The 27,690-nt window shown below is 39.5% G+C and overlaps 2 protein-coding genes across 5 annotated transcripts; both read right to left on the bottom strand.

The window, feature by feature from the left end:
- Positions 1 to 3,325: 3,325 nt before the first annotated feature.
- slc25a33 (solute carrier family 25 member 33) lies at positions 3,326 to 17,172 on the bottom strand. Its single transcript, XM_088331646.1, has 7 exons — positions 16,908 to 17,172; positions 14,724 to 14,897; positions 8,894 to 8,971; positions 6,231 to 6,331; positions 5,989 to 6,055; positions 4,239 to 4,519; positions 3,326 to 4,171 (listed from the first exon to the last, which is right to left on the bottom strand). Exons 1-7 carry the CDS (start codon positions 16,946 to 16,948, stop codon positions 3,972 to 3,974), a joined length of 942 nt encoding a protein of 313 aa, XP_088187772.1. The 5' UTR covers positions 16,949 to 17,172; the 3' UTR covers positions 3,326 to 3,971.
- Positions 17,173 to 18,961: 1,789 nt separating this feature from the next.
- On the bottom strand, positions 18,962 to 27,352 carry spsb1 (splA/ryanodine receptor domain and SOCS box containing 1). Of its 4 annotated transcripts, none has more exons than XM_088331647.1 (4): positions 27,191 to 27,338; positions 24,700 to 24,759; positions 21,114 to 21,968; positions 18,962 to 20,212 (listed from the first exon to the last, which is right to left on the bottom strand). In XM_088331647.1, exons 3-4 carry the CDS (start codon positions 21,802 to 21,804, stop codon positions 20,085 to 20,087), a joined length of 819 nt encoding a protein of 272 aa, XP_088187773.1. In that variant the 5' UTR covers positions 21,805 to 21,968; positions 24,700 to 24,759; positions 27,191 to 27,338; the 3' UTR covers positions 18,962 to 20,084. The 4 variants fall into 4 exon arrangements, with proteins under 4 accessions (XP_088187773.1, XP_088187774.1, XP_088187776.1 ...); XM_088331648.1 differs by having other exon boundaries at positions 27,129 to 27,232; XM_088331650.1 differs by lacking the exon at positions 24,700 to 24,759 and having other exon boundaries at positions 27,191 to 27,352.
- Between the last annotated feature and the right edge of the window lie 338 nt (positions 27,353 to 27,690).

Below are 27,690 nucleotides of genomic sequence, written 5' to 3'. Positions count from 1 at the left end.
AGGTGGACCTAGTGCGGGGATACCACCAACTGCCAGTGCATCCCTCAGATATACCGAAGACGGCCGTGATAACTCCATTTGGGTTGTTCGAATTTCTCAGGATGCCGTTCGGACTGAAAAATGCCGCTCAGTCCTTCCAAAGGCTGATGGATTCAGTGCTCAGGGACATGCCTTTTGTGTTCGTCTACCTGGACGACGTCCTGGTTGCCAGCTCCTCAGAAGAGGAACACTTGGAGCACCTCAGAGACCTCTTCACCAAGCTCAGTCAGCATGGCCTGATTATAAATCCCGCGAAATGTGTTTTTGGCGTACGCTCCATCCACTTCCTTGGGCATCTCATCACCAAGGATGGGGCTTCCCCCCTACCGTCTAAGGTAGAGGCCGTCTCCACCTTTCCTCAGCCGCCAACAGCACGGGGCCTCAGGGAGTTTCTCGGCATGGTGACATTCTACCATAGGTTTATTCGCTGAGCCGCTGATGTCATGCGCCCACTCTACGAAGCCCTCAAGGGCAGGTCACCCAATCAAGCTGTTGAATGGACCACTGAGAGGATCAAGGCATTCGAGGACACAAAAACCGCGCTGTGCCAGGCAGCCATGCTGGCTCACCCAGCCCCCGGAGCCCCTGTCGCACTGACTACAGACGCATCAGACCTCGCAGTGGGTGCCGTGTTCGAGCAGTGGGTTGACAATGCTTGGCAGCCACTCGCCTTTTTTAGTCGCCAGCTGGTCCCCAGAGAACGTAAATACAGTGCATTCGACAGAGAACTACTTGCCATCTGGTTGGCGATTCGCCACTTCCGTTTCATCTTGGAGGGCCGTGAGTTCATCGTCTTTGTTGATCATAAGCCTCTTACGTTCTCCATGTCCAAGACGTCCGAACCATGGTCTGCCCGCCAGCAGCGCCAGCTGTCATTCATATCAGAATACACGACTGACATCAGGCACATTGCTGGGAAGTCCAACGTGGTTGCGGATTGCCTGTCCAGAGCAACCATCAGCGCTGTGCAATTGGGGCTTGATTATTCCAGTATGAGTGTGGACCAGGCTTCTGATAACGGCATCCAAACGCTCAAGAGCTCAGACACTGGTTTGCGGCTGTAGGAGGTTGCGGTCGGAAACTCAGGGGCCAAGCTTTGTTGTGACGTCTCCATGGGTTGGCCTAGGCCGCTTGTCCCTGCTGGCTGGCGTCGGGCTGTTTTTGAGGCAATACATGGCCTGTCTCATCCTGGCAGGAAAGCATCCATTAAGCTAGTGGCCCAGAAGTTTGTGTGGAAAGGGATGAGAAAGGACGTCCGGGACTGGGTCGACTCATGCGTGGCATGTCAACGCGCCAAAGTGCACCGTCACATCAAGGCCCCATTGGTACCATTTGCCATCCCCGAACGGAAGTTTGACCATGTTAACATTGACCTGGTGGGCCCACTGCCCCTTCACACGGTTTCACTTACCTCCTGACGATGGTGGACAGGACGACCCGTTGGCCTGAAGCAGTTCCGCTGACTTCCACCTCAGCTGTCGATGTGGCCCGGGCGTTCATCGGAACCTGGGTCGCCCGTTTTGGACCCCCTGCAGATCTCTCATCTGACATGGGCGCACAGTTCACCTCCGAGATGTGGAACACGGTTGCCGAGAGCCTTGGAGTCAAACTTCACCGCACCACTGCCTACCACCCCCAGGCTAACGGGTTGTGCGAGCGGTTCCACCGCTCGATGAAAGCGGCCTTGCGCGCCAGCCTGACCGATGGGGACTGGGTCGATAAGCTACCCTGGGTCATGCTGGGACTGAGGACCGCTCCCAAAGAAGACCTTCAGTGCTCTTCAGCTGAGTTGGTTTACGGTCAAGTGCTGCGGGTGCCAGGTGATTTCATCCCAGACCCAACGACACCCTGGGCTGCATCCAGGGAGAAGTCCATCTTGCAGGGCACTGCGGGAGCGTTTGTGCCTATCCCCACATCGCGACACGGCAGGCCAGTTTCACGGGTTCCCTCCAACCTGCGCTCGGCTGGTTTTGTTTTCATTCGCCACGATGCCCACCGCGGACCATTGCGCCCTCCTTATGATGGACCGTTTAAGGTCCTGCAGCATGGCGACAAGACCATGGTCGTGGACATTGGTGGTAGGCCAGAGACTGTCTCCGTGGACAGGGTTAAGCCTGCCCACATGGATATGTCCAAGCCATTGGAACTGGCCCAAGCCCCACGGCGCGGCCGTCCTCCTGCGGCACGACCCTCCGGTCCCGTGGGTACCCACTCTGACCCTCCGCCCCCAGCAACTGTGGGCTTTCCAACTGAGTCCACAAGCTCTCACCCCCCCGCTGTTCCAACTCCTTGTACCCGCAGTGGCCGGGTCAGCGTCCCAACCAGGCACAGAGACTTTGACTATGGGTGAATTCTGGGGGGGCTTGTGTAGTGGGTTGTACATAATTCACCCACGGAACTATTGTTTAGTTGGCGAGTTCCTAGGGGGACTCTTAATTCGACCGGTTCTAGCCACTCTCGTGTGTTTGTTTTGGTTATCGCAAGTTTACATGTTATTAAAGCAGCGTCCGTTGGCACCTTTGTTTGACACTCCGCCTACGACTCCCGTCTCTGCTCGCTACAACACCAAGTATAAAAAGAAAAAAAAAAGTTCTAAACCTGTGTTTTTTTTAAAATACAAATTAACATTGGTATGATAAGCTAAGTATTTTAACTGAGTATTCGAATCAATGTTCTTTTTTACTGAATGAAAGTCTTTTTTAACCACTAGAATGCACCAAATATTACACTGTCCCTTAGGTACTGCAATTCACAAAGAGACGGTTTTCAAAGTTTAAACGAATTTTGTGAATGAATTATCACTAACCATTGAGTGGTTTTGAATGAACCAGATTACGTAAATAATTCCATTACAGCCAGCAAAACCTGGTTGACAAGACGTTTAGAGATGTATTTGGTTAAAGGTTGAAACACTAGTTTTTCATCACTTCGAAAAGACATTTTGAGGACCTCGTTTGGACCATCGTGGACAAATTAAATGCAAGTATTAATACTAGTGTTATTCATGTAATAAATACTGTGATTGACTTTGAATCTACTAGAAAGGGTATTCCCATCACCATAGAGGAACTTTCACTGAAATTGGCCTGTTGTGCTCAACAATCTTGTAGTTCGAACGTAATTATACTCATAATAAGAGTCATTATGAGCACAAATTATGTTCTTTTCTTTAAATCATCAACACAGCTCAATAAAACATTACATTTGGCTTTAGCCGTAATACATAGACATGCCAAGATTTATAAAAATACAAATCAAAAGGTTTTAACAAATTGGATAAGCTGAGTCCGTGAGTGTAAAATTATTGTTTCTCACAACATTTTTGTACAGCACACATTTTAATGTATGTCACTAAAAAAAAAAAACACATTGTGTCATTTGTCTCGATGCATTATAGCCATTTAGTTCTCACTTGTCAAATATGAACATTTTTCACCCCAAAAAGCATGAAAATGTTATGGTATGTAGAAGAAAAATATAACTCATCCTCTATAAATGTAACTTGAAAACAAGCAAAATTGTTACAGAATTGTGAGTAATAATTGAAATGTGACCATTTGTGCCATCACTAGAGCACTTTAGCCGAATAATTTCCCTTCATATTAACTACATGAGCAAATTCTATTGTCATGTAACAAATTCAGCACCCCCAATAATAACATTAAATAACAGAACAAAATAACTTAAGTTAACTCAACACAAGTAACCACAAAGGTGGCATTTTTTCCACAGGTAATCAACTTTTTTACGGTTTTTGTTCTTTAAATAACAGAACAAATTGCTTCAGTTCAAAAATAGAAGTCTTTCAGGTGCTACACTGATATGAACGTGCTAAATTCAATCTTTTTTGTGTATTCAGCCAAGGTGCCACATTTTACATTTGGGGAAAAAGATAAGAAAACTCAAGTCACCAAACAGCTTTCTTTTTTTTTTCACTTTGACTTTCCTAGTAGATGGATAATGAGTTCGTAGGTGGACAGGACAATCGCTGTGTTGGGGATTTGTCTAATTAACTGTGGAATGAGTCCTCTATAAAAAGCAGCGTAGCCTTCCTCCAAAGCTATTAACCTCCCGGTCTGAAAGAAATGCTTGTACTTGCTTCCTTCCTCTCGCAACCGTGTTCGAATCACCTCTGTGGAAACAGACAATACACTATTTAGCTTATTAAGTCCTCTGGTTGTGACAGAAAGCGTGCTTACCGTGTGGATAGGCTATGCAGGATGCACAGCCCTTTGAGAAAGCGGCTGCCATCATCAGGTGCAGAAAGTCTGATGCTTTTTTCTCATTTTCGCTATTCGGAGAGGCAAGCTCGTTGTCGGCGAGCTGCTTCTTGAGCGTCTCATAGATGAGGAAGCAGATCATGGTCTCAGAGATGCCGGCGTAGGATGCGGTCAGGCCACGGTAAAAGCCCCGGATGCCCTCAGTCTTGTATACATGACGGGCGCACTGCAAGGCATTCATTTTTTTCTCTCCTCGGGCTCTGAAAACGCAAACAATCATACTTTTGATACTAGTGATGACCACTAAATGACTAGTGATGGTGTGTGTGTGTGTTAGCTGGGCGTTACTGCCTGTGTGCGCAACCTAGATAGGCTTAGTGACAGCGGTCTGTCAAGTCAATAAAGGACACCAAAACAAATTAAGAAGCATGGCGACAGCTACTTCATTAATTAAATCAGACTGAGTAAAAGTCAGAAAAGCACAAAGAAACGGTGATCACCATTGGATGCTCAGTGGCTAATTATCAGGAGAGAAAGCCATAACGGTGCTGCAGATCCAGCCTATTGCTACAGCTAGGCTACATAACAAACGATGCAGGTGTGCAGCTGCCAGCCACTTACTAAACTGCTATCTTACACTGAAAAGAGAAGCCTTCCAATTTTGTTGTATTTTTGTTTAATGCTAACAAAAACCATACATTCAACTGCAATTCTGCGTTACCGTTTTTTTTTTTTGGTAAATGTATAGTTGTTATCTTGTTGTATACTCTCAGTCGGTAAGGAAATCATCTCGAGCTAAGTTTGACCTTTGGGAGATTTTAGGGGCATCACTACTTTGTGGATTTTCACTTTTCACAGGTGGTATTGTACACAACAATTATTGCCCAGTTCAACAAAAGCATCTTAACAAGCTACAAGAAATTTCTTCTATCGTATCTCAGAATAAACACAATGTGAAGTGTTCTGCAAGAGCTCTTCAAATATTAATCTTTTGGTTAACTGTTTACTTATCTAGGAGCTGTTGATCTCTAACTGAACAGTTAAATGAAAAACTTGACTTGGATGAAGCTTATTTTGTGGAATCCATTTTTACTTCCTTAAAAATGAATACATTTTTTGTGACCTTGCATATTGAACACCCTGCCCATTCCCCCAATGCAAGTGTAAATATAGACTCTTCTTCTGCACACAGGCCAATGCGTCAGCACTGTTTATTTACGGAGCCAGATCACAAGCTAAGCGTCACATAGTGAAAGGCTCAAGGACAGCGAGGCAGGTGGTGTAGTTTTCAGTTTAAATGACATTCTACACAAGGACTATCTGCTTTCTGCGCACCTATTCTGATGATGTTCAAATGTTACTGAGCCACGTGTTTAATATTGCAAAGAACATAAACAATTTAAAAAATGCCACGAAAGGCCCAATAAACTCACAAATGGTTGTACAAGATTTTTGTTACTTCAGTCATTTCAAAAACCTTTCGTTTTCACACTGTCCCTATATTTTGGGGATAAACACATATTTGCTTCCCAAAAATGCTTAGACATCTCAAAATGTAATCCAAATTTGGCAATATACATTTGTAAATATCTTGTAGTATACAAAAGGCAGAGAAACACACACAAAAGTCCCCAAACAGGATTTAAGGGTCATTCAGTGAGTTGCTGGACAGCCAGAATTAGTGGTTCCATGGCAACTAATGGTTTTGAAATTATGGCTTTTAACTCACTTTTTCTCTAGCTGCATCCTCGTTTTGACCATCCACACTGGGTTCATCAAGGAGTTTGTCACAAAAGCTGAGGAAAAAAAACACAACATTGTTACTCTAACAACAAACATTCCAAATTTGTTAAGGAATGAGCACCAATATATATATATATATATATATATATATATATATTGAAGCCCACCCAAAGATTTTAATCAGACAGTTTTTTTTTGCAAGGTGGCAAAAAAATACTTAAGTCTCACCTGCAATACCCGCCGAGGACATGTGAACAGGACCGCTATTGGGAACCAGCAATCCATTGAAAAGTTCTTTGGATTTGGAATATGCAGCAAAGTAAATGGCTCTAAGAAACATGAAAACAAACATGTAAAAACTCACATGCCATTAAATGCCCCAGAATGATTTTCACTACAGCAAAATGTGAAAACATTGTCACGTTGGGAAATTGGTGAATTTAGTTTTAGCAAGGTGGTGGTGTGACGTACGGGACTCTCGGAAATTTCGAATATTTTGGATTACATCATTCATGTTCTGTAAGGCAATCAAAAACATGTTTTACATTTTAGATTCATATGAATCAACAAAAATGCAACACTATTTGTTTTATTATCTTACCGCCTATTCATATTTTTTCATGATTTTCTAATATTTTGAGATGGGAAATGTGAGTTTGCCATAATCAGCACTATTGAAACAATAAAAGACTTGCAATATATCAGTTGATTTGTACAAAATGCAGACTGGATGACATTTTTGAATTGCATTGGTGTCCTGTAAACAGCAGACTAGCTGTTTCCCTATACTTCTTTATGGGAACACACTGTTACCGTACTACAATGGGTTGAATAACAGAGAGCAACAGAGGCCACAAGAGCTGTCCTGAATGGGAACATGTCCAAGTTGGCTAGTGGAACAGTATGACAGTCACATTATTGAATAAAATACTTGTGATGTGGCTAATCATCAACCAAAGGGCAGAGATAAATGTAGAAATCAAGCAGTGTCAAGGTCCAATCAATGTTTTACAGAGCATCAAATGATTTATGGAAATAGTACAATACTCTGAAGTAAATATGTATTTTCTTGTTACAAAACAAAACTGGAATGTGGAAAATCATAAAACCTAAACAAAATATAATGAAATTATGTTGTGTTAACGATAGGTATGCACGCTAATTATCGGGTGAATAGCAAAAAAAATACTAATTAAAAAAACTGATTATTGATCACTTGGAGGCATGCTATAAAATCCAATCAGAAGACACTACTTGTTAGAAAGATTCCAAGTATTCATGTTCCTTATTATAATGTATTGAGATTGCTTTATGTAGTATTTGTGCAACTTAGTGTCTCCTCGATACCTCTAGCATAATATCTGAGGCATCAGAAACCTTGAAAAGCCCTTGTTGAAAGCATAGCTGAGGACGTGTTCAGCACTGTTGTGATCGTACAGGCTTCTGAACTATAGTGACTATTGAGTTGTTTTTTTTTGTTGATGGAACTTTTTGTGTCGCACTCCATGTATGTTTGTCCCCAAACATTCATTTAACTAAGATTGATAGCTGTACGTGCACTAGTCTTAATCATGGCACAATGTGTTCCTTTATTCGACTTAAGTCACTAGACATACAAAAAGTGTAATGCACACATTCAAATAGTTTGTAGTCATTTAGCAAATTGTAGCCATCATAATTGTGTAGTCTGCCCTCTATGCATCAGCATTTGTAAAACTATATTAATACAATGTGTCCAGCTAAAATCATTTTACCTGATAAAAACGAGTGATGGATTTTTCATAGCGAAGGCTTGCATACCTATAACTATTGCAGTACGTGTAGAATGTTTCCAAGTGAGGTTTTCACATGATGAATACACCCATAATTATACACAAAGGCACTTTCTATATATCATTATAACGGTGCTCATAACAATTAGTTATTATAGTTTCTATAGTCATTATTGACAAAGGAAGTAATCCACCAACCTATTGATATTTTTCCCCTAAATTTATCATGCAGTTTTTACAAAGGTGATTGGGTATCTGTGTCTATCTAGCAGGATTTTATTGCTTTTTGGTAGGAATTTTTTTTTTATTGTACATGCCTAGTAAATAATGATAAATTGGTCAACACTTCATGGAATAACGAATTATATTAAAAGCAGCAGAATAAATTTGAAGAATAAACAAAAAGCAGGAGCAACGTGGACCATGTTTTTTGCATTGTGTGAGTTCAGTGTGGTAATGTATTGCTTTGAATGTTATAAACCAAGCCCGTTTTGGGTGTGCGTAGAACAAACAAAAAAATAAACACACATGAATGTTTGAACCTATGACAACTACAAAAAGTCATGTCATGAAGCAAAGGACCCGAGATGAAATAACTTAGTCGTGAGAACCACAAACGAGTTTTATTTGACTTTGCAAACATTTTGAAGTCATTTGAATATATTATCCAGTAAAATATGTCACGTTGTTACGTGAGTTGGCTCAATTTTGTTTGGTTCAGTGGGAATTTTCTGAATCCAAATGATAAAATCATTTTGTGGATTGATTCTCATAATCTTAACAATAGTTTGTTTGTAATTGCCTTTTCCCGGTAGAACAGAACTACATTCAAACAGTGTAAGGAATCATGCTTTTGTGAAGAGAGGAAAAAATATACATTTCAGTTCAGTAATTGTTCTCGTAAGGGCAATTAAGCCTACATTTTTAATATAAAGTTGTTTTTTTAGGGTTCAGGTCAAGGACATCTCATGTGCAAACAGCTACCAGTGAAACTACTTGCAAGCATCGGGGCATTGCCACACACTTAGACTTTGGGCTTAAAAATAATTACATAAGCATGGTGAGGGTTGTCTAAATAACAAAGAAGAAAGTCTAATGTGTAGCAGAGAACTGCTTTACCTCGAAGGAGCCACACCAACAAGATTTGGCCCCAGACCACGGAAAAGAGATCTTGGTCCCTCTTTCTCTAAGATTGATCTGAAAGAAGCAAAGCAGAAACAAAGATAAAGAACGCTTTTAGCAGCAGTATTACAACAGCTCGGTGGCCTTGGGGGTATGGCGCCCGCCCCGAGACTAGGAGGTTGTGGTTTAAGCCTCGGCCGAGTCATACCTAAGACTTAAACATTGGTACCTGCTTGGCGTTCAGCATTAGGGGGTCTGGTCACCTAATGACTCCCAACACCTCAGTTGGGTTGAGCGAGGGGGCTGGGAATCCCCTCCTCTGAATCAATCTCCCAAAAAGTCAGAAATGACTCTAGCCACCTCCCACTAGGGGGATATGGCTGTGGTATATATATATATATATATATATATATATATATATATATACATATTACAACATTTTACAACTGCCGATTTGAAAAACTTGTTTAATTGTCGTAAAACGCACACAAAAAAACATGCAAGTTCTTTAAAAAAGAAAAACCTGCCTAACAAGAAAATGCAATGGATGAAGTAACACTTTTGAGAGTTCTAAAATTCAAACAACAGAAGCAAGTCCTACTAGAGTACATGGCTGCACTGGATGTGTTTTCAGAGCAAAAAAACGCGGCACTGCCATTGCAAGTTGAGTATTTTCTGGACAATAAGTCGCAGTTTTTTTTTTCAGTTAGGCTGGTGGTGCAACTTATACTCCAATGAGAGTTAAATGTTAAGTTATTAACCCTTTATACCAGGGGTGGCGAATGCGTGGCTCTAGAGCCGCATGCGGCTCTTGGCCAATAAGAATGTGGCTCTTTGCCTCATCATATTTTCTATATACTGTGGCTCTTTGCCTTGTTTCATGTTTGGTTTTTTTGTGTGTATTGAGGGTGGACACTTTCCTTGAAATCAACACAAGAACAATACTTGTATTGTAATGAGGAGTGTGTTATGGGAAATAATGTTTTTAATTGTGTGTGTCTGTCATGGCAGGTCAGTGCGTGGTGTGGCTCTGACTCTCAGTTAAAAATTTCGGCTCTTTGTGTCAAACTTGTTCGCCAATCCTGCTTTATTCATACCATTGAGTTTTAAAATTCACATGTTATTTTCACACTTCAGCAAAAGAGGGTGCTAGACTTGTGTTGATAACTTGAGGGTGGACAAGATGAAGTGGCTGATGATCCTGAGATGGATTTTTTTTACTGGTAAAAGTGACACTAGGATGAAGATTTGACTGTTTTCAGTGGAGTGAATGTGAGCATGTTTGGTAAGCATGTCCTTTATATAAAGCTAGAGCTTTATGAAAAACTCTTAATACGTTACGCTGTTACCAAAGTTTTTTGTTATCAAGCGTGTCTTGTCTCCGTATATGTAGCAGACCGTACCATACAGTGTTCCCCCCCTTTTTTTTTCTTCGAGATAAAAATAAACTCCAAAAACACACTTTTTATCAGATAAATTTCCACCAAAAATGTGGCTTGTATAGGTTTTTTCGATCAATATGCATTTTTGGGCTGGTGCGACTTATACTCCCTGAGAAGCTTGCATTAAAAAAATTGTTATTTAGAAAGATTTGTTTAGAGCAAGAAAACATTTTGTTGGACTAGGGCTCTAAATGTAGCTCATAAGTTTCCTGTTGCAATAACCTCTTCTAAACCATTAAAGAATAACAACCATTCAAACACGATCACAAAAGCAGCAGTACTGATATTTAATACTGTAATTTACCAAACCATCGATAGAATTATTACCTTAAATCTAAAACACACATTGGATGATTTGGTCAGTATTTTGACCAATACCTCATCAGCACAACATTAGTTATTTTTGGTCGAATTAGATGAAGAGCAAATGAGTTTAACTTCTGTCCCCTTGCTGGATGTGACGCGTTTGCTGTGTGATTGCCTTTCAAAACAAGTGTATTCATGATTAAAAAGTTTACAAGGCTGCACATTCATCTAAGATCTAGCATCTGGGTTGTGCATTAAAAAGGCACCAGAATCATGCATTTGAATTTAAAATGTACAAAATATTCTTCTGAGGGGAGCATGCCCCCAGACTCCCTAGACTGACCATCCACCAGGGTCTCACAAAATTCTTTGGAAAAACAATGCTGTTACCATGTAAAAATCAGCCAAAATCTAACTAGTGGCTTAAACAAACATAGGAGCAGAGGAACAAACAAACTTTTGATAAAATGTCTTGTTGGTATAAGCTTGATCTGGTTCCCATTTATGATAACATTGGTAAAATGGCGGCGCCCTCTGTTGGCTGCGGCTGCATCGGCTCGCTACAACGGGTCAGGTGTATCGACATTTCGTTCTTACAAAAGAGTGACAATACAAAGAAAATTATTATTATTATTATTATTATTATTATTATGCAGCATCCTCAATATATTTTTGTGTGAAAAATAAATAAATAAACCCCCCCAAAAAACAGTCGCGTCCATGCAAATGCTCACGGCTCGCCTCACCGTTAGGCTTGGCGTCATTATCATCTTTCACCCAAAAGTCTTTTTCTTGGTTTTGTTTCTCTCTTCGGGTTAAAACACTATTGCTCATTTTTGGAAGAGAAAAATGTAAAGTGCAAAATATTTAATCAGAATTGCTCCCTTGAGAAATCTCAAAACCCTAAGTCACGTGCAATTCATTTATTTACAACACACAACCACAAATGCACACATTGTCTATTTTGCTTTTGGTGACCTTCATAAATCTAATGGCTAAAAATTCAATGTTGGCAAAAAGCAAAGAAATATATATATATATATATATATATATATATAAAAAATATATTATATATAATATGTTTGTACGTTAGCCCCTGAACCGCTCTCCCACCTACTAACCACCTGTTCTCCAACAACAGCCATGTTAAAATGAAACCAAGTGCTTTGAGGTCAGTCACTTGCTAGGTGTTGTTTATGGGTGACAAAGAATAATACTACTCTATGTGTCTTCTTTTTACAGTGTAAAAGTATGTAACATGACAAAGGCAGCACAGACTGTAGACGCAAAAGTGAAAAAAAAATATTTGCAGTATAACCACTTGCAACCATAATTGGTGCAATCTTATCATTGCATGCCGCGGGTCTCAATGTTTTTAGAGCTTCACTTGACATTATTGTAGATCAACTAACAGTCTCGGTCATCCGCTTGGCATTTAAAAATGCCGCAGTAGCACACTATTAAAGAAATATCTTTGCAAATTCCCCTAGTGCTTCCCTGTAGCATTTGTAAAAAAAGAAAAAAAATGTTAAACAGTCCCTTCAATGTATAAGTCTGTGTATTTTTTCCCATGGAATACTGGTTGTGTCACAGCAGGCAACTGTTTAGAAACACTACGCAAGACCAGGAATGACAAAATGTACTCAATCCTATAGGACAAGATTAGTGCTCTCTGTAGTGGTTGACTGCACCATTTTTTAGCGCCAAAAAGGCATGCATACAACTACCCTTGGGGCTTTCTCCTATGTAATGTAATAGGCCTTTGGTTAGTGGAAGGAGGAGTTTGTAATGCCTACATGTTTTGGAACATAGTGTCCCAGCCGTAGCAAATGCCTGAAAATGCACAATGTACAGTCTGAGCATTTAGGAGTCTCAATACATTTGACTAGGGATGTATAAAAATGAAAAACATTTTGGGGAAAAAAAATAACACAAGTGAAACGTTTGGAAGAAGGAAAAAAAACAACACTGAACATCCAAATAAATTACAAAAAAAGAAAAATAAAGGAAACTTTTAATTTAGCACTGATTTTCTTAAAAAAAAAAAAAAAGTACAATAGAAAATGATTGATACAGTGCTGTGAAAAAGTATTTGCTCCCTTCCTGATTTCATTGGGGTTTTTTCACATATGTATCACTCCCAAAGATTTCAGATACACACGCAGCAATTTCATTACCGCACAAAGACAACCCAATGAATACAAAATGCGGTTTTGAAATGTTAATTCAATGTATTAACGTACAAAAAAAATTCAAAACCTATTTGGTCCTAAGTGAAATAGTAATCGCCCCCTAAACCAGATAGCAAGTTCTGCCACCTTTAGCAGCGACAACGGAAATCAAAGATTTACAATAATTGGTAAAGGGTCTTTCACAATACTTTGGGGGACTTTTGGCCCACTGTTCTAAGTGGCCGACCAACTAAGATAACTTCAAGTTTGCGACAGCTCATCCAAGAGGGCGCAAAAGAACCTCAAAAAATATGCAAAGAACTGCAGGCCTTGCTAGCTTCATATAAGGTGAATTATTTTGTATCCTCAAGACTTTTGGAAAAACGTTGTCTGGACAAAGATTGAACTTTTTGTAAGGTGTGCAGCCTGTTACATCTGGTGCAAAAATGGCACATCTTTTGACAAAAAGGACGTGATGCCAAGAGTAAAGCATTATTGTGGGAGTGTAATGGTCATATGGGTTGCTTTGCTGCCTTAGCACCAGGACAACTGACAAAAAATAATGAATTGTGGTGTTTACCATGAAGTCCTGAAGGAGAACATCTGGCCATGAGTTCATGCCATCAAAATCAAGCGCTTTAGGATAATGCAGCAGGACAATGATCAGAAACACGCCAGCAGGTCAACCTCTGATTGGCTCAAAAAACAAAATGAAGGTTCTGGAGTGGCCAAGTCTGGATCTAAATCCAATTGAGATGCTCTGGTTGACCTTAAACGGGGAGTTCATGCTAGAAAACCCTCCAATATGGCAGATTTGAAACAATTTTCAAAGAAGAGTGGTCCAAAATTCCTCCACAACGCTGTGATAGACCCATAACCAATCATCATAAACGTTTGATTTATGTTATCGCTGCCAAAGTTGGCCACGCTATTGGGTTTAGGGGTCAATTACTTTTTCACACGGGGGCAGACATGTTGATTTCGTTTTTTTGTGCCTTAATAAATGGAAGCAACATTTCAAAATTGAATTTTGTATATTCTTGAGTTGTCTGTGTGATATTAGAATTGGTTTGATGATTTGAAACCCTTTTAGGCGATGTATATGCAAAAAAACCAGAAATCAGGAAGGAGGCAAATACTTTTACAGCACTGTACATGACTGGCGTATTGCTAGCTGCATTATTAACTATGTTATTAAGGCATATATTTTCTTTAGAAAAAATCTTAAGAGATCTAAAATGCAAACAACACAAGCAAGTTCATTCAACTTTAGTATTTAAAGTAAGGGAATTGTTATGAAAAGAGATGCCCTGTAACTGCTGCACTCAACAGTCTCTCACAACCACTTTTTTTAAGTACCGGTACATATTTTGGGGGCATTTTTTGCCTTTAATGGACAGCAGAGTGTAAAGACGCAAAAACAGGAGGAGAGGAGGGGGTGATGATGGTGGTGGTGATAAAGAAATGAGCATTGTCCATTATAAAAAGTAACACTTGCAAATAATAATAGTAAATTGAACAACAGACACTTAGCTTAGTAACGGACAATCAACTTTGCGGAAGAAATGTCACACACAAAGTTCGATGAAGAATTAAAACTGCTGAACTGTAATAAGTAGGCTTTGCAGTTTTAGCATTTAAACCTTAGCCAAACTCCAGCGAGCAGCTACTAAAAACATGTGAGCAGAAAGACACAGAAACTTTAAATAAAATGTCCTGTCAGTAACAGCTTGGCAGTTCTCCCATTTTGACAGCCATCTCCATCTCCTCCCATCAGCAAACACTAGGTTTGTGAAGATTGTCTTATAATTGACAGAATGTCATCACAAAAAAAAATTTTTAGATAGAATTTTTCTTTACCTTCAGCCAAAACTGATAATGCATTTCTGGGTCATCACCACATTTTACCTTAAGACTTGTAACAGCCCAGGTGTAACAGTTCCAGGTCGGATAACTCCAGTCCCAGTCAGCGTCCCAAGCTGGACTTGGAAAACGGGCCGGAGGGTGAGTCCGGAAGACTGTAGTCGGGTCTTTAACACCTCCAATGGACAGGTCACGATGGCTCCCACTGTCCCGCTACACCTGCAAAGGGTTATAACGTGTATAAATGTTGTATCCCAGTGCAGAAGAAGTTGTGTCAGAAGACCAAAGCCAGGGCCTTTAGGGTGCGCGATACTAAATATCCACTTTGCAGTTTTGCTTTTTTTGGTGCAGCCGTTTCTAGTTGGAGGAAAACATGGAACTCCAGGGTAAACACGTAATAAAGACATTAAAGAGAAAAAAAACATAATAGACATTCAGGATAAATAAGCAAAAATATTTGCAACATGCATGATATTAAAAATTGGCCTAAGTTAAAATAATAGTGATATGAATAGAATAAAATAGAATAAGAATTAGAATAGAATGCCTTTATTGTCATAACACAAAGTGTGAAAAATAAAAGTGCATTGTAGCAATATTATATTGAAAAGTAGTGCAATTACATTTGGCAGCAACAGATATTTTCAAATAAGTCGCCATCTATATGTATATTTTTTTTTGGGGGGGGGGGGGGGGGGTTGTCCTTATTGCCCCTGCGACCCTACTGAGGATAAGCGGTGCAGATAATGGATGGATGTCCTTATTGTCATCGATATCAACGTTGTGATACTGCAACTAGACATGGCACTTCAAGGTAACGTGTATTAAAAAAAATCAAAGAAAAAAAGAAGATAAAAGACTGTCGGGATAAATAGGCAATATATTTCTTAATTTGTGCTTAACAAATGGCCAAAATCTTGATAAAAGTGCAACGAAAGAATAGTGCATTGTAACAGTAGTGCAATAAAAGGTGTTGGAATAACATTTGGCAGTAAAATCCATATTTGCAAGATATTTATTTTTCTTTTTTTCAGCACTTGTTTCGAGTTGTTATGCTCCTAAGGAGGAAACTGTCTTTTAGATGGTTTATCTTTGTTTTGTGGGACCTGTAGCACCTACCAGAGGGCAACAGGTCAAAGAGGTGGTGGCTGAGGGTGAGAATAGTCCTATGTAATGTTGATGGCTCTGCTGTGGTAACACAATGAGGCAAAGTCCTCCAGACTGAACAGAGAGCAACCAGTGATCTTCTGGTCTGTGTTTTCTTTCGGTCTACTTCCTTAAACAGTTTTGTTTTTTTTTATCAGCAAAACAGCCACTTTACACGGGATAAATAAGTTCAGAAAAAAACTTGGAATAGGCAGATTCAACCGCTTATTTACTTATCAGCAACTGGGAATTTATCTGGATTGTATAAAAAGGAGGAAATATGCGAGTTATCGGAAAAGGCTGAGCTGAATCTTACCCCATTTTGACCATTGTTGCGTATGATGAGCGTTTTAAGATTGAATGGTGTACGGTAAGTGATTTGTGCAATTGCAGGCAATGTCAAAGTTAAAGCGACTTTTCAAGGTTACAATGGCGTCATCTAAACATAGGCTGTCAAATATTTACTGCAAAATTAACGTGTCACCTGTTAAGTTGACAACCGACTTGCACCCCGACAAGCATTTTCTTTTCGCTAAAGTTTAGCTTTGTACTATCCGTAATCGTTGACGAGGAACAGTCTCTTATTACATAACAGCAGCCGGCTACAACACGCTCAATCAGCCATCGTGCCAAGAAAGTATTGGACAAACGTCAGCCATAGCGTAGCCACATAGTGGATCATGTAAAGCACCAAAAAGTAGCGTTATCTGCCCGGAACGTGACACCAAATATACATACGACGTGCTGAGCTCGCAAGCTAATATCCGCTAGGACGAAACGTGATATTTGTATGAATGATGTTAATGAGGTATTTAATGAATTGTTCCGATTTATGTGACAAGATTGAAATTCACAGCGTGTGTATAAAATACATAAAGTATGGACGTAATTATACAATAAATTAAACCCGATTGATATTTATATGCTAACGCCAGCTAGCTGGCGCTAAACGTTAGCACGTCGGCTAACGGCTCGGTACTATAAATCCAGCAAATTGAAAAGCAATTGAGTGTAAATGTGACGCATTAAAAAAGACGTTTAATTTTGTTTAGGGATTTTTGCACATATTTAAAAATGACTTACCCCCCGGCGAAAAGATGCAGAAGCGTGTCTTTTTGCGCCATCGTCACACTTCTTGGGTCTCCCCCTTTCAAATAGCCACCATATTATTTTATTAATGTCCGAAGAAAAGTCACTTAAGCGCAGAACAGGACGGGTTGGGTGTTCCGAGCACTGGGCGTCCTCACGTGGAGAGTTCTGGGTGCCTCTGTGTGTGTGTGAACCGGCAGGGCGGAGCTGTCAGAGGGAGGCAGATCTTGTGTAGGCGTCGCTGACTTGGGAGCGTCATTTGATCGGATGAGGGCGTAGTCTATGACGCAGAACACGTGTTTGCCGTACCACGTTGAGACCTTTTCGAGTCTTGCTATGTTGTTTCAACGGACGTAAAAATAAAAAAGGATCACGAGGTCGATCGCGTTGGATTGGCAAGTGGTTCAAAAAATGTTTCTGTTATGATGTCGAATCCCTTTGTCAACAAAGCACAGACGATTTGTTTTGTGTGTGTAAAGAACTGTTAAGGATGACGTAGCCGAGGCCTTTCAAGTGGATTTATTCCAGTGCACAAAAAGCGGTTACAGTTTATCACTGTTTACGGTTCCTTGGTCCTCCTGCTGTGGGGCCATGAGATGCGAGTTAAAATCGTGCCTTACTTCGCTTTTAACCATACCCTTAAAAAATATTCTGGCATTGAAATGAAAGGTTGATGACTTGTTCCAACCCCCCAAATAAGTTTAAGTGATCTACGTTTACGTGGTTATGTTGGCGTTTATACAAACATTTTCTTGCCCACTCAAGCTTTGAGATTTTATTTCCTCCTATGTTCCTTGCTCGGAAAAAGCTGGTCTACTAGTGCTCCCAAGAGCCAAGAAGAAATCCGTAGGTTTAAGAGAGTTCTCCCTTTAGGTCGCGGTGCTGTGAAATGCTCTGCCTGCTGAGAATAGATCTGCTACCTCAGTGGAAGTGTTTAAAACTAGGCTTAAGACACACTTATATTCATTAGTTTATGAATGATGTTGACCTCAGGAAACTCAACTGGGCATAGTCTGTACAGCCCTTTGAGACTTCTTGGGATTAAGGGCTGTACAAATAAAGATGACTTGACACCTATCACTCCAATAATATACCTTATTTCCACACTTAAAGTCACACTCTCAAAATACTCATTTGTAATACATTCCCTCCAGAGGCACCTGGCAACTACGTCCCTTCTGGTTTGTAGTTGATATCACTAAGGAATTCGTTGTAATCTGTGCAAAAAAAGATGAACCATCATTTATTGTTTTAATACATATAGGTCGAGAAATTTGTATTTAATTTACATAACACGAAACTTAGCTAGAGGGAGCGGACATGAGTGTCCTCAAAAAACCTTGGCCAGGCAAAAAATGGGAATGATAGTGCCGTTTGGTCATGGAGTCTCTGTAGTTCACAATCTTTCTTGTGTTTCATTGCACTAGACAATACAGCGACATCTGTCAAATACTACATTAAATCCCTTTAAAGTAGGGTACTTTTTACCGCAGCAGATGTGCACACATAAAAAGGTGAAAACAATTGTAAGCTTAACAGGCAATGTTCCACAAATTACTTGTTAACGCCATAGCAGGACTTTTTTGTTCAAAGTTCTCAAAATGGTTAAATACATTTCATGCTCAATGCAATCCAGTGAAGTACATCAATATTCAAAGAGAAAAACGTTCGTTATATCTTAGGAAAATATATTGAGCCAATACATTTTTAAAGGACATACAAGATATGCTCATTGAGTCATACGTCATTTCTTGGTGCAATAGTACATCCTAGTGTTTACTAGCTAGATGTTTATCTACCAGCAGGTAGCCCCCGCTCGTTGTGATAAGAACTGGAAATAACAGGAGATAATGAAACAAGAAAAACAACTTTTCTCCTGAGAGTACAAACAAGGAATGTTGCTGGGTTGGACAAAAGGTGCATATGACGCAGGTGCAGTTTTATAGACAGTTGAGGTATAGTTACACAACCACAAGTCTGGTACTGTACATCTGGGAGTTCAGATGTTAGACAAGTAACATCAATGCTAAGGGAAAAAAACACAGAGATTCAAGAAATAAACTTTAATAGTTACATAGAAACATCTATAAAGATTAAGAAAAAGACAATAAAATGCAAGTAAAGAAAAGACAGATGTGGCACATTGAGGGCTGAATAAAGATGACAGAACAGCATGTTTAGAACAACCAGGATATGATAGTAACTGTATATCATCAACGCAGCATATTGTGGATTGTCAAACTTTGATATGATGCTATAAACAAATATATTTGTTGATCCATAGAACAAAAACGCCCCACATCTCCCTTATCATTAACTTGGTAAAATAAGTGCCCTGGTATGTGGAGATGGAAACAAGCTGTGAAAAGTGACTGTGGGAACAATAAGTCAGAATGGCAAAGAACCCCAAAACTGACTTTAAAAACGACGCAATTTCAGTAATAAATTATTTCAAATACATGCTATGAATCATCACAGTGACATACTTCAGATTTCTGCTGATTTGTTAGTTCCTGTCAGCTGCCTTGCGTGAGCAGAAGTGACCAAGTCAACGTCTCGCTACATTAGTCTTACTGGAATGGTCAGCATTTCAGGTAAGTTACAATAATTGTTGGCATTTTTAAAAAAAAAACTTTAAAAATAAAAAAAAAATAATAAAACTTCATAACAATCCTTATTATAGCTTATCCCCAAGGATGAGAGTAAGCCTAATTGTATGCCTTAGTTTTTAATTGTGCGCATAAATGCTACCATCTGGTGGTCAGCCGTCACACAACAGCATGTGAGCGGCAAATCATGTCTTAGCAATCAAAATCTTTTCATATTGCCTAAACAGTCTCATCTTTTACATAGGATACTGACAACTATAGACTTGACTGTTAATGCATAACTCCCCCATCAGCATGTGCATAGAGCTCAGTGATTCCTGAATTATTTTTATGTGAAGAGTAAAACTGGACAAGCGTTTAAAACAGGTTGAGAACTTTAAAAGTGAGTTCAGCCAGTATCACAAAAAGCACATTTGTTGAAACATCCATGAGCCAAGTCTGTCCAACAGGCTTTAGAAATGCTGTCAAACTAGTTTAGGCCAAAAATGATCCCAGAGACGCTCGAGAGAGAAAATAGTTCGGGAGAAAGGGGAGGGGTGTGCTAATGAACTTGAATGTGCCATCATTGATAGAGCAAGTAGTTCTTGAGAAAGGCCGGCAAGGGCAGTCTATTAATTTCACCCAGACGATCTCTCCCTAGAGACACCCGTACCGAGCGACGACACAGATCCATCAGGGACAGAGGTTCAGCTGGGGGAATACAACAGGAGAGTTTGTCAAGATTATGAGAAGTGAATCAAAACACAATTTTTCACTCAAACATTTACAGCTCTCCTGCAGTTGACACATTCAAACCAGAAAATAAGACAAAAATGACAAAAATGCAACTCAAGCAATTGATGTTCAATAGTTTTAAGAGGTGAGCAAATCTGATGCGCTAAAAGTTCTGCCAGTAATTTAAATCTCGTATAAAAAGACTGTTCTTTGTTAAAAAACAAAACAAAAAAACAATAATACATTCTGGATTCATTATCAACAGAAACTCAAGTCTTATTGTTCTGAAATTGCAGATTACAGCATATACAAACATTTCTCTCAAAATATTTGAATATTATGAACAAGTATACTTGTAGGATATCAAACTAATGAGCAATATTATAACTGACTTTTATAGTGAACTTGTAATAAATCCATAATGTATCACATTATTTTAATTGTATTACAGAAAACAAATAACTATCAAGATATTCTAATTTTCTAGGACAACCCTGTATAACATTACAGTGAGAAAAAGCAGAATTCCCTTAAAAATTATGAGGGAATGGAACAACAGAACGTTGAAGCACACTTCAGTGAATGGTCTCAAAGTAAAAAAAAAGCTTAGTGTAACAGGCAACTCTAACAGTCATGTTAATGCAACATGACCAACAAGAGTGCCATTAGACCATAATAATAATGTGACCATTTTATAACTAAAAAGATAATTCGTTGCAATAAAAAAAAAAAGACGTATTTCCATTATCTTTGCACTTTATGCAAAAAGTCAAAAGAAAAAAGTAAATGGAGGCAAGTTATTTAAAAATAGCAATAATGACCTGTTCACGTTGATTGGATAAAAGCAAACAGATGAATAGCAGCAACTTGTACTTACGATCCAGTCCGTTTATGTACCGCATTCGGATTTCACAGTGTCCCCACACAGCGCTCACAACTGGATACAGCTTCTTTCCTTTTAGTCCTTTGAAGGCCGCCCCCAGGTAATGGCCATCCACAACGTAACCCAAAGTTCCTTCGTCCATGTCCAAAACGACTAAGAGGGAGTCTGGTATGATAAAGGTGTCGTCTGGCTCCAGGAAGGACGGGTATGTTTTCCCAGAATGATTGCTGTCGTGATAAAGTTTACTGCGGCACAAGTCCCAACCCCAAGACTCGCCGTTGCTTCCCACTAGTGCCGTGTAGCCCACCGAGTGTAGAGGAGCGTTGCCTGTGGCCACACCGACTACAGCATGCGTGCCTCTCTGACGCATGGCCCAACTGATTTCCCATACGTGCAGTCCCCTCGTATACCCAACACGGCCTCGGATGGCGTCTGTGCTTTGCGCCACCGGGTGCCTGTGAAAAACCAGTTTGTTATCGTCTTTGACGAAGATGTTGAGTGAGCGGTCGTCATTATTCCATGAGTGCTGGACTTGGATGTCCGTGCAGACAGGCGGCATGTCCAGCAACAGGTCGAGTCGAGATGGCTTGGTGTGACTCAAGGCCTGTAGCTCCAGCTTCAAGGGGCTGAATGCTGGATCTCGCATGTCAATAGTTTTAATGCCGACTGGGACTTTTTGCCCCATACTATTTTTATTTATGGAAGCAGTGTCGTTTTCGTCCTCCCCCCTTCCCAAAGTCTAATGGGGGAGTAGTCAAACTCCAGTTTACTCTTGTGCTCATACAATCCAAGAAGCAGGTTATTGCTCCTCTCTCTAGTTTTAGAAGGTCAAAATGTCATTCGGCCAGCCTACAAGGGAATACGAGACAATGGGGCAAGGGAAAGAAAAGAAAGTTAGTCTAACGAGTATGCGCTATTTAACATTTGCAGAATTAAAACTTGAAGTGGTTAATTTTTTTCCAAATACCAATTTTTAAATGAGAAATTTGTGACAATTCGAGTTAAAAGAAATTTAACACTGCGTCCCAGCAGATTAAAAGGATATCCTTGGTCAAAGACATAGTTCGAATACCACCATGTGTGTTTGGTGAATCCACAACACAAACACTGATTGAACAACTTACAAGCAGAACTGAAACGTAAGCCATGATAAACGCTTTACACAACAGTAGTTTTATTTGTCAATCTAAAAATGTGAATAGTGTTAATGTATTCTTGGATTGCAGCACAAAAATCATGAGTATGTGTATTAATATATTATCGCTCTCAACCTTATAATCAATAAATGGAGATGGCATGTCTCAAAAAATAGTAACATCGGTTTTCTTTTTTTCAACCACTTCATTGGCATCTTTAAGGCTTTAATAAATATTCCCAAGCAAAATAACATGAAATGTGCAGGAAAACGCAACATTTGTTTGCGATCTTGCCCGGTGAAATTCACTAAAACAATCTGGGACACCGAGCATATTTAACAGTAGTTGCCTACCCCTCAATAAAATTAATTCTCATTTCGTAAATCTATGGCCTCATGAATAAGTGAGACTTCTTGTTTTTCATTGCATCCTTTAAGAATATTGTCATGTGTTGCAGTATCATTGTGCAATGGGGAGACATGCTGCAGGGAAAGACTAATTGAATTGTAGACAAGAGTTCATTGAGAAGAGACTTAGCTCGTCTTCTAATGCAAGTAAACAACCATTTAAGTGGGTCATGTCTCCTCAACGATTGGCAAACAGGGGGCATGAAAAAGCAAGCAGCGGGTGGCCAGCATCTGAATGTAAACAATCTTTCTGAATGGTTGTCCAGCATTAAGTAAGATTAAACAAATTGCACACTTTGGGGCTAGCACTTTAATATTTCCGCTACCTTTGGTCAAGAGCCACATGATGACAAAAACAAGAAACAGAACAACGAGAACTTAGAATTATTCAACCCACATCAAAAAATTTTTTTGTCGTAGGTAGGCTATGCATGTTTCTGACCAGTATTGGTTGGTTTTAAGGGCCTCTGGGTTGGTTCGGCACTGATAAGGATGCACGAAAAAGAACTGAATGTCTTTGCTAGGTCAAGGAATCAGTGCATAGTTCTAAGAAGTTACTCTGAGTTATTAAAATCATGTTAGCATTTTGAAAACTGCATAATTCAATCTATTCACACGCTTTATTCGTAAAACTTATACTGCTTTATTTATATACATCTGACTTTTCAAACCACTTATCCACATAAACTTGGTCAAGGTATGGTATACATTCAGCTTGCCAGCTAATTGCAGGGCACACAAAACCCAGTGTTTATTTTACCTCTGAAAAGTGACGGGTCCCGGGGACTCGCATGCTCAAAAATTTGTAGGTCCCAACAGAGATCTATGGGTCCCCAAAATTTAGTGTTATCGAGGTTGAAATTGTAAATCAGCGACTAATATATAAATCTATATATTCATTCAGTTTTAATCATCACACTTAATTGGTAATACAAAGCAGTTATCACTTTAGATTTCTCAGTTCACAAAAATATTGTACATTATACAAATTAATATTGCTGAAATATTAGTCTATATATCCATGCAGTTTTAATCACTTCAGATTTTTCAGTTCATATATTCTTTGTGGTTTGCTGACCCGCCTTCTCAAGGTCCAATTGCAGCAACGGAATTTCCATAGCTAATTTGTGGTTTTCATTGTCGTTGTGCCGATCCAATGTCATTTTATGAAAGTTCATATTGCGAAATGATTTATGCAATCCAGTTTTTTGTCACGCTGGGTAAACACATCACCGAACATGTAGCCTCCATTATCATCCTCATAGCGTAACCAGGAATATAAAAGAGTCCATTTTGGCAGAGAAGTCCTTTTCTTGCTAAGAGCTCTTTTGTTTATCTTTCGTCGAATCGTTCGCTTCAAAACACGTGTTTTCCTTGCCTTCGCGGTCTTCTGAAGAATTTCTCTGCCGTTTTTTTCGTGCCGGAATTATTGCCGTTTTGTTACCACTTTCTGTATTATGTTTCGACTTATTACCGACACTGAAGAAATTACCAATTTTTTGTTGATTTGCACTTAATACCAACTGTTTTTACGGAGGCATACTTCTTTCTCTCAACAACCACCAAAACAATGACGTCACCTCAAAGCAACGAGATCTCGTTTGCCGAGATCGGCGCAAGACCAAAACAACAACGGCGGATCTGCCTGACGAAAAGTTTGGAGTGCGGTAAATCTTTGTTAAAAAAAAAAGTAATCAGGTAATAATGACAATTTGGTGTCAAAAAAGTTGCGTCCCGGGGACGCACGTTGATTTGACACAATGCGTCCCCAGCAAAAATGATGTGTCTAGGACGCAGGGAAACGAGAACACTGAAAACCAACATTCACTTTTAAAATGCACACCCAGGGACAATTAACACTTGCCATTCAAACAAGCATGCAAATAGCCATGAAAGCTGGAAGCTGGGAATTTAACCCTCGATGTTATATTTTATAATAAAGAATCATTACACCAAGTTATCAAGTACTTGTTAAAAGTGATTGAACAAGACTAAATCAGGGCTTAAAGTGTTATGCATCAATAAATGAATACTTACCAAACTGACCAAATATATGTTCACAGGCCAGAAACGTTTTCCAAGGTCATCTCTTCCCCTCTGAATAAACAGCAAAAAATAAAAAAAACATTCTAATACGATTTTATGATACTTGCCCACCTACATCAAAATAATAAAAATAAAAATTATTGATTTAATATGAACTATATAGACTCTTGACTACCAAACAAGTTATTTAGAGAGTTGGGAAATAGGTTAATTTCATTCAATATTCACATAAAAGAAATAAGAATTTATTAACTAAAAGAAAATACATCCTGAAAAAAAATTCAGACAACGATAATTGATTCACTTCCAGTTTCTTCACACCCAGATTAATTGCAGTTAGCTTTCACGTTAGTTCCGTTGTCTTATCTGACCAAAAGAGAAGGGAAAACATTGTCAATTGGGTTTGGAACAAGGGGTGCACTGAATTTTCTACACCTGTCCTCAGCCATGTGTGAGGACAAATATAATTTACTATTATCATTATTATTATTATATTACTTTGGCAAAAATTCGAAAGACTTCTTGCATTAGGCTGGGCTGTATAGCGCATCACCATCAATGTCAGTTCCAGTCATCGTTTTGTCTTCGCTAGGCACTCTGCCGATTCAAAGCTAAAATGCAGCCAAAATATGTACTCAAAAAGCGAGATTATTCAGTGTACAAATTATTTTTCATTATAATCAGCCAATTTACTCAAAGTACAATGAATCTGCTTGTGTTATTTAAATTTAAGATCCATGTTTTACTTCTGCATCACTCAGTTGTCTGACTGCACCGATTTGCTTTTTGTTGCCGTTTTGTTTGAGAATTTAATAATTTAAACAGTAAACAGGCATGGAAATGGGTCAGGGCTTAAAAATGTTACAATGGTGCAGAGAATACACCATATATATGTGTATAACGCACTAGGCCAGGATGATAAAACCATGACGATTATCGTAATTACACCATCCAAAGATCGTAGGAAATAAGGGGGGATAATGCAATGAAAAAGAGCTCCAGACCAACATTCAGGAGACTAAGGTGACGAGGCCTAGCCAATTATTTTGCAGAAATAGGGGCTCACACAGTGAAAGCGCAAGGACTACAACGCGGTCAAAATGAGCAATAAAGAGACTAAAGACAATAGCCAGCATACCCACTGAAAACATGCTGAAAGAGCTGTAGTAAGTAGTCTATAGGTACTTTGGCTACTTAGAGTTTGGTGTTAAAAAAAAAACAAAAACAAAAAACAGCTGTGACGTGCACTGCATACTTTATCGCCCAAGACAAGCCACATGACAAACGCATTTCACCTTTTAAAACAGTATTGCCCACTACAATACGCTAAGGGGAAAATAAAAAGGCATCCAGTCCCAATCAAGTGTAACTTAACTTAAAACGTGAATGGAAAAAGACGTGATAATTATCGGATTAGACCGAAAAGAAATGTTTTATAGTGATAAAAATTTCATATGGCCTATTCCAACAATGAGCATCCCTTGTTTTCAGTTAAAAATTGGTAGAATATGTTATCAGCTAAAGCTAAGCATTGAAAGTGACAAACATTGAATACATGCGGCAATGATTCTAATCATTTATTGACAACTATGAACACAATACAAATATAAAATTTGCGATATATTCATTTAATGTCCTTCAGCAAAATGTTTCCCTCTTCATGCATTTTTGTGTTTTATATCTTTCAGGAACAGTTTTCTCCATTCTCGGACGTTCCTTTCTCGTACCGTGATTAAAAGTAGAAAGATAATGAGAAAACAAAATGTGCATAAGACACAATTCAGTACTCCAGCTCCCGTAAACTATATAGATTTTAATTCAAACGCATCACCTCAAACGTCCATTTCACTCAATTTTCACAATTCCCCTCGTCCCTCCTCGAATCCTTTTCTCCTGGGATCTTTACAATTTACATAGGTCACCCTTTGGGACTTCAAAACTGAATTTCTGCTCATATGAACAGTTAAAATTAACAACGAATACCAAACCTATGATGTATAATTCCATATCGCATTTTTTTAGCAAATCAGCGCAACATAATTATTTTAACTTTTGTCAAATTTTGATGCCCCTAATAAAAAATGTCGGTGCATCCCTAGTTGGTATACAAACGTTTATGGCCACACCTGATACTTATATGCGGTCAAATAAACGAGCTAATGGAACACAGAACGCTCAGTCATGCTAGCAGATAAAATATGTAAGCTAATCTTTTCAAATGCGCAAGTTCGACCTCACTGCCGGTGAGCTAAACGCCGACGCGAAACCTCTTCACGACACAGAAGGCGAAACGCGTTAGAATGCAAAGTGTCGTATTAAAGGAGGAAGCGTTAAAGTAAATTGCGGCAAAAAATCTATAAGCCCGCACCCGGGACAAGCAGGTGTGTGTTTGAAGCAATAACGGTGAAAATTGATCTCACATGAAAGACCGTTGTGTGCCAAGATAGCGTTGAGGTGTCGATACGTCTCGGCATCGGCTTACCTTTGGCCATTCTACTCTGGACGCCATGAATTAGGTGAAGTGACGACGGCTGCTAGCTAACATTTCGCTGGTCACGTGGTGAAATGCACCCAGCTGCTGTGTACGAGTCGTTAGGACCTCCCCGTCCCAATCACCGTGCGTGCTCAGCTTGCTCCACCAGCACTGCCTGCCGACGCATTTTAATGAGACAGTGTGTATTATTTAGCACCTCTTGATGGAAACTAGTTCTGTAGAGCAGTGGTTAGCACATTTGCCTAATAGGCGAAAGGCCCCTGGTTCAATATAGTATGTTGGCCTGGAGAGGGATGGACGGCACCCGGCTGGATTTGCCCAAGACACACTACATAGTGCCTCTATGACTCAAGTGGTTAAGTGATCCAACCAACTACAAGACCAAGATCCATACCTGTCAACCTGTACGGTTTTACCGTACTAAGTACGTTTTTATGCATTTTAAGACGAGTATGACGTTCAAGGAAATCTGTATAGAAAAACGCACA

This window comes from Urocampus carinirostris, chromosome 3 (assembly GCF_059441175.1).
Source record: "Urocampus carinirostris isolate Australia breed hairy pipefish chromosome 3, RoL_Ucar_1.0, whole genome shotgun sequence".
NCBI classification, from domain to species: domain Eukaryota; kingdom Metazoa; phylum Chordata; class Actinopteri; order Syngnathiformes; family Syngnathidae; genus Urocampus; species Urocampus carinirostris.
Note: the sequence above shows the minus strand (reverse complement) of the source record. Positions and strands in the feature narration are given on the sequence as shown.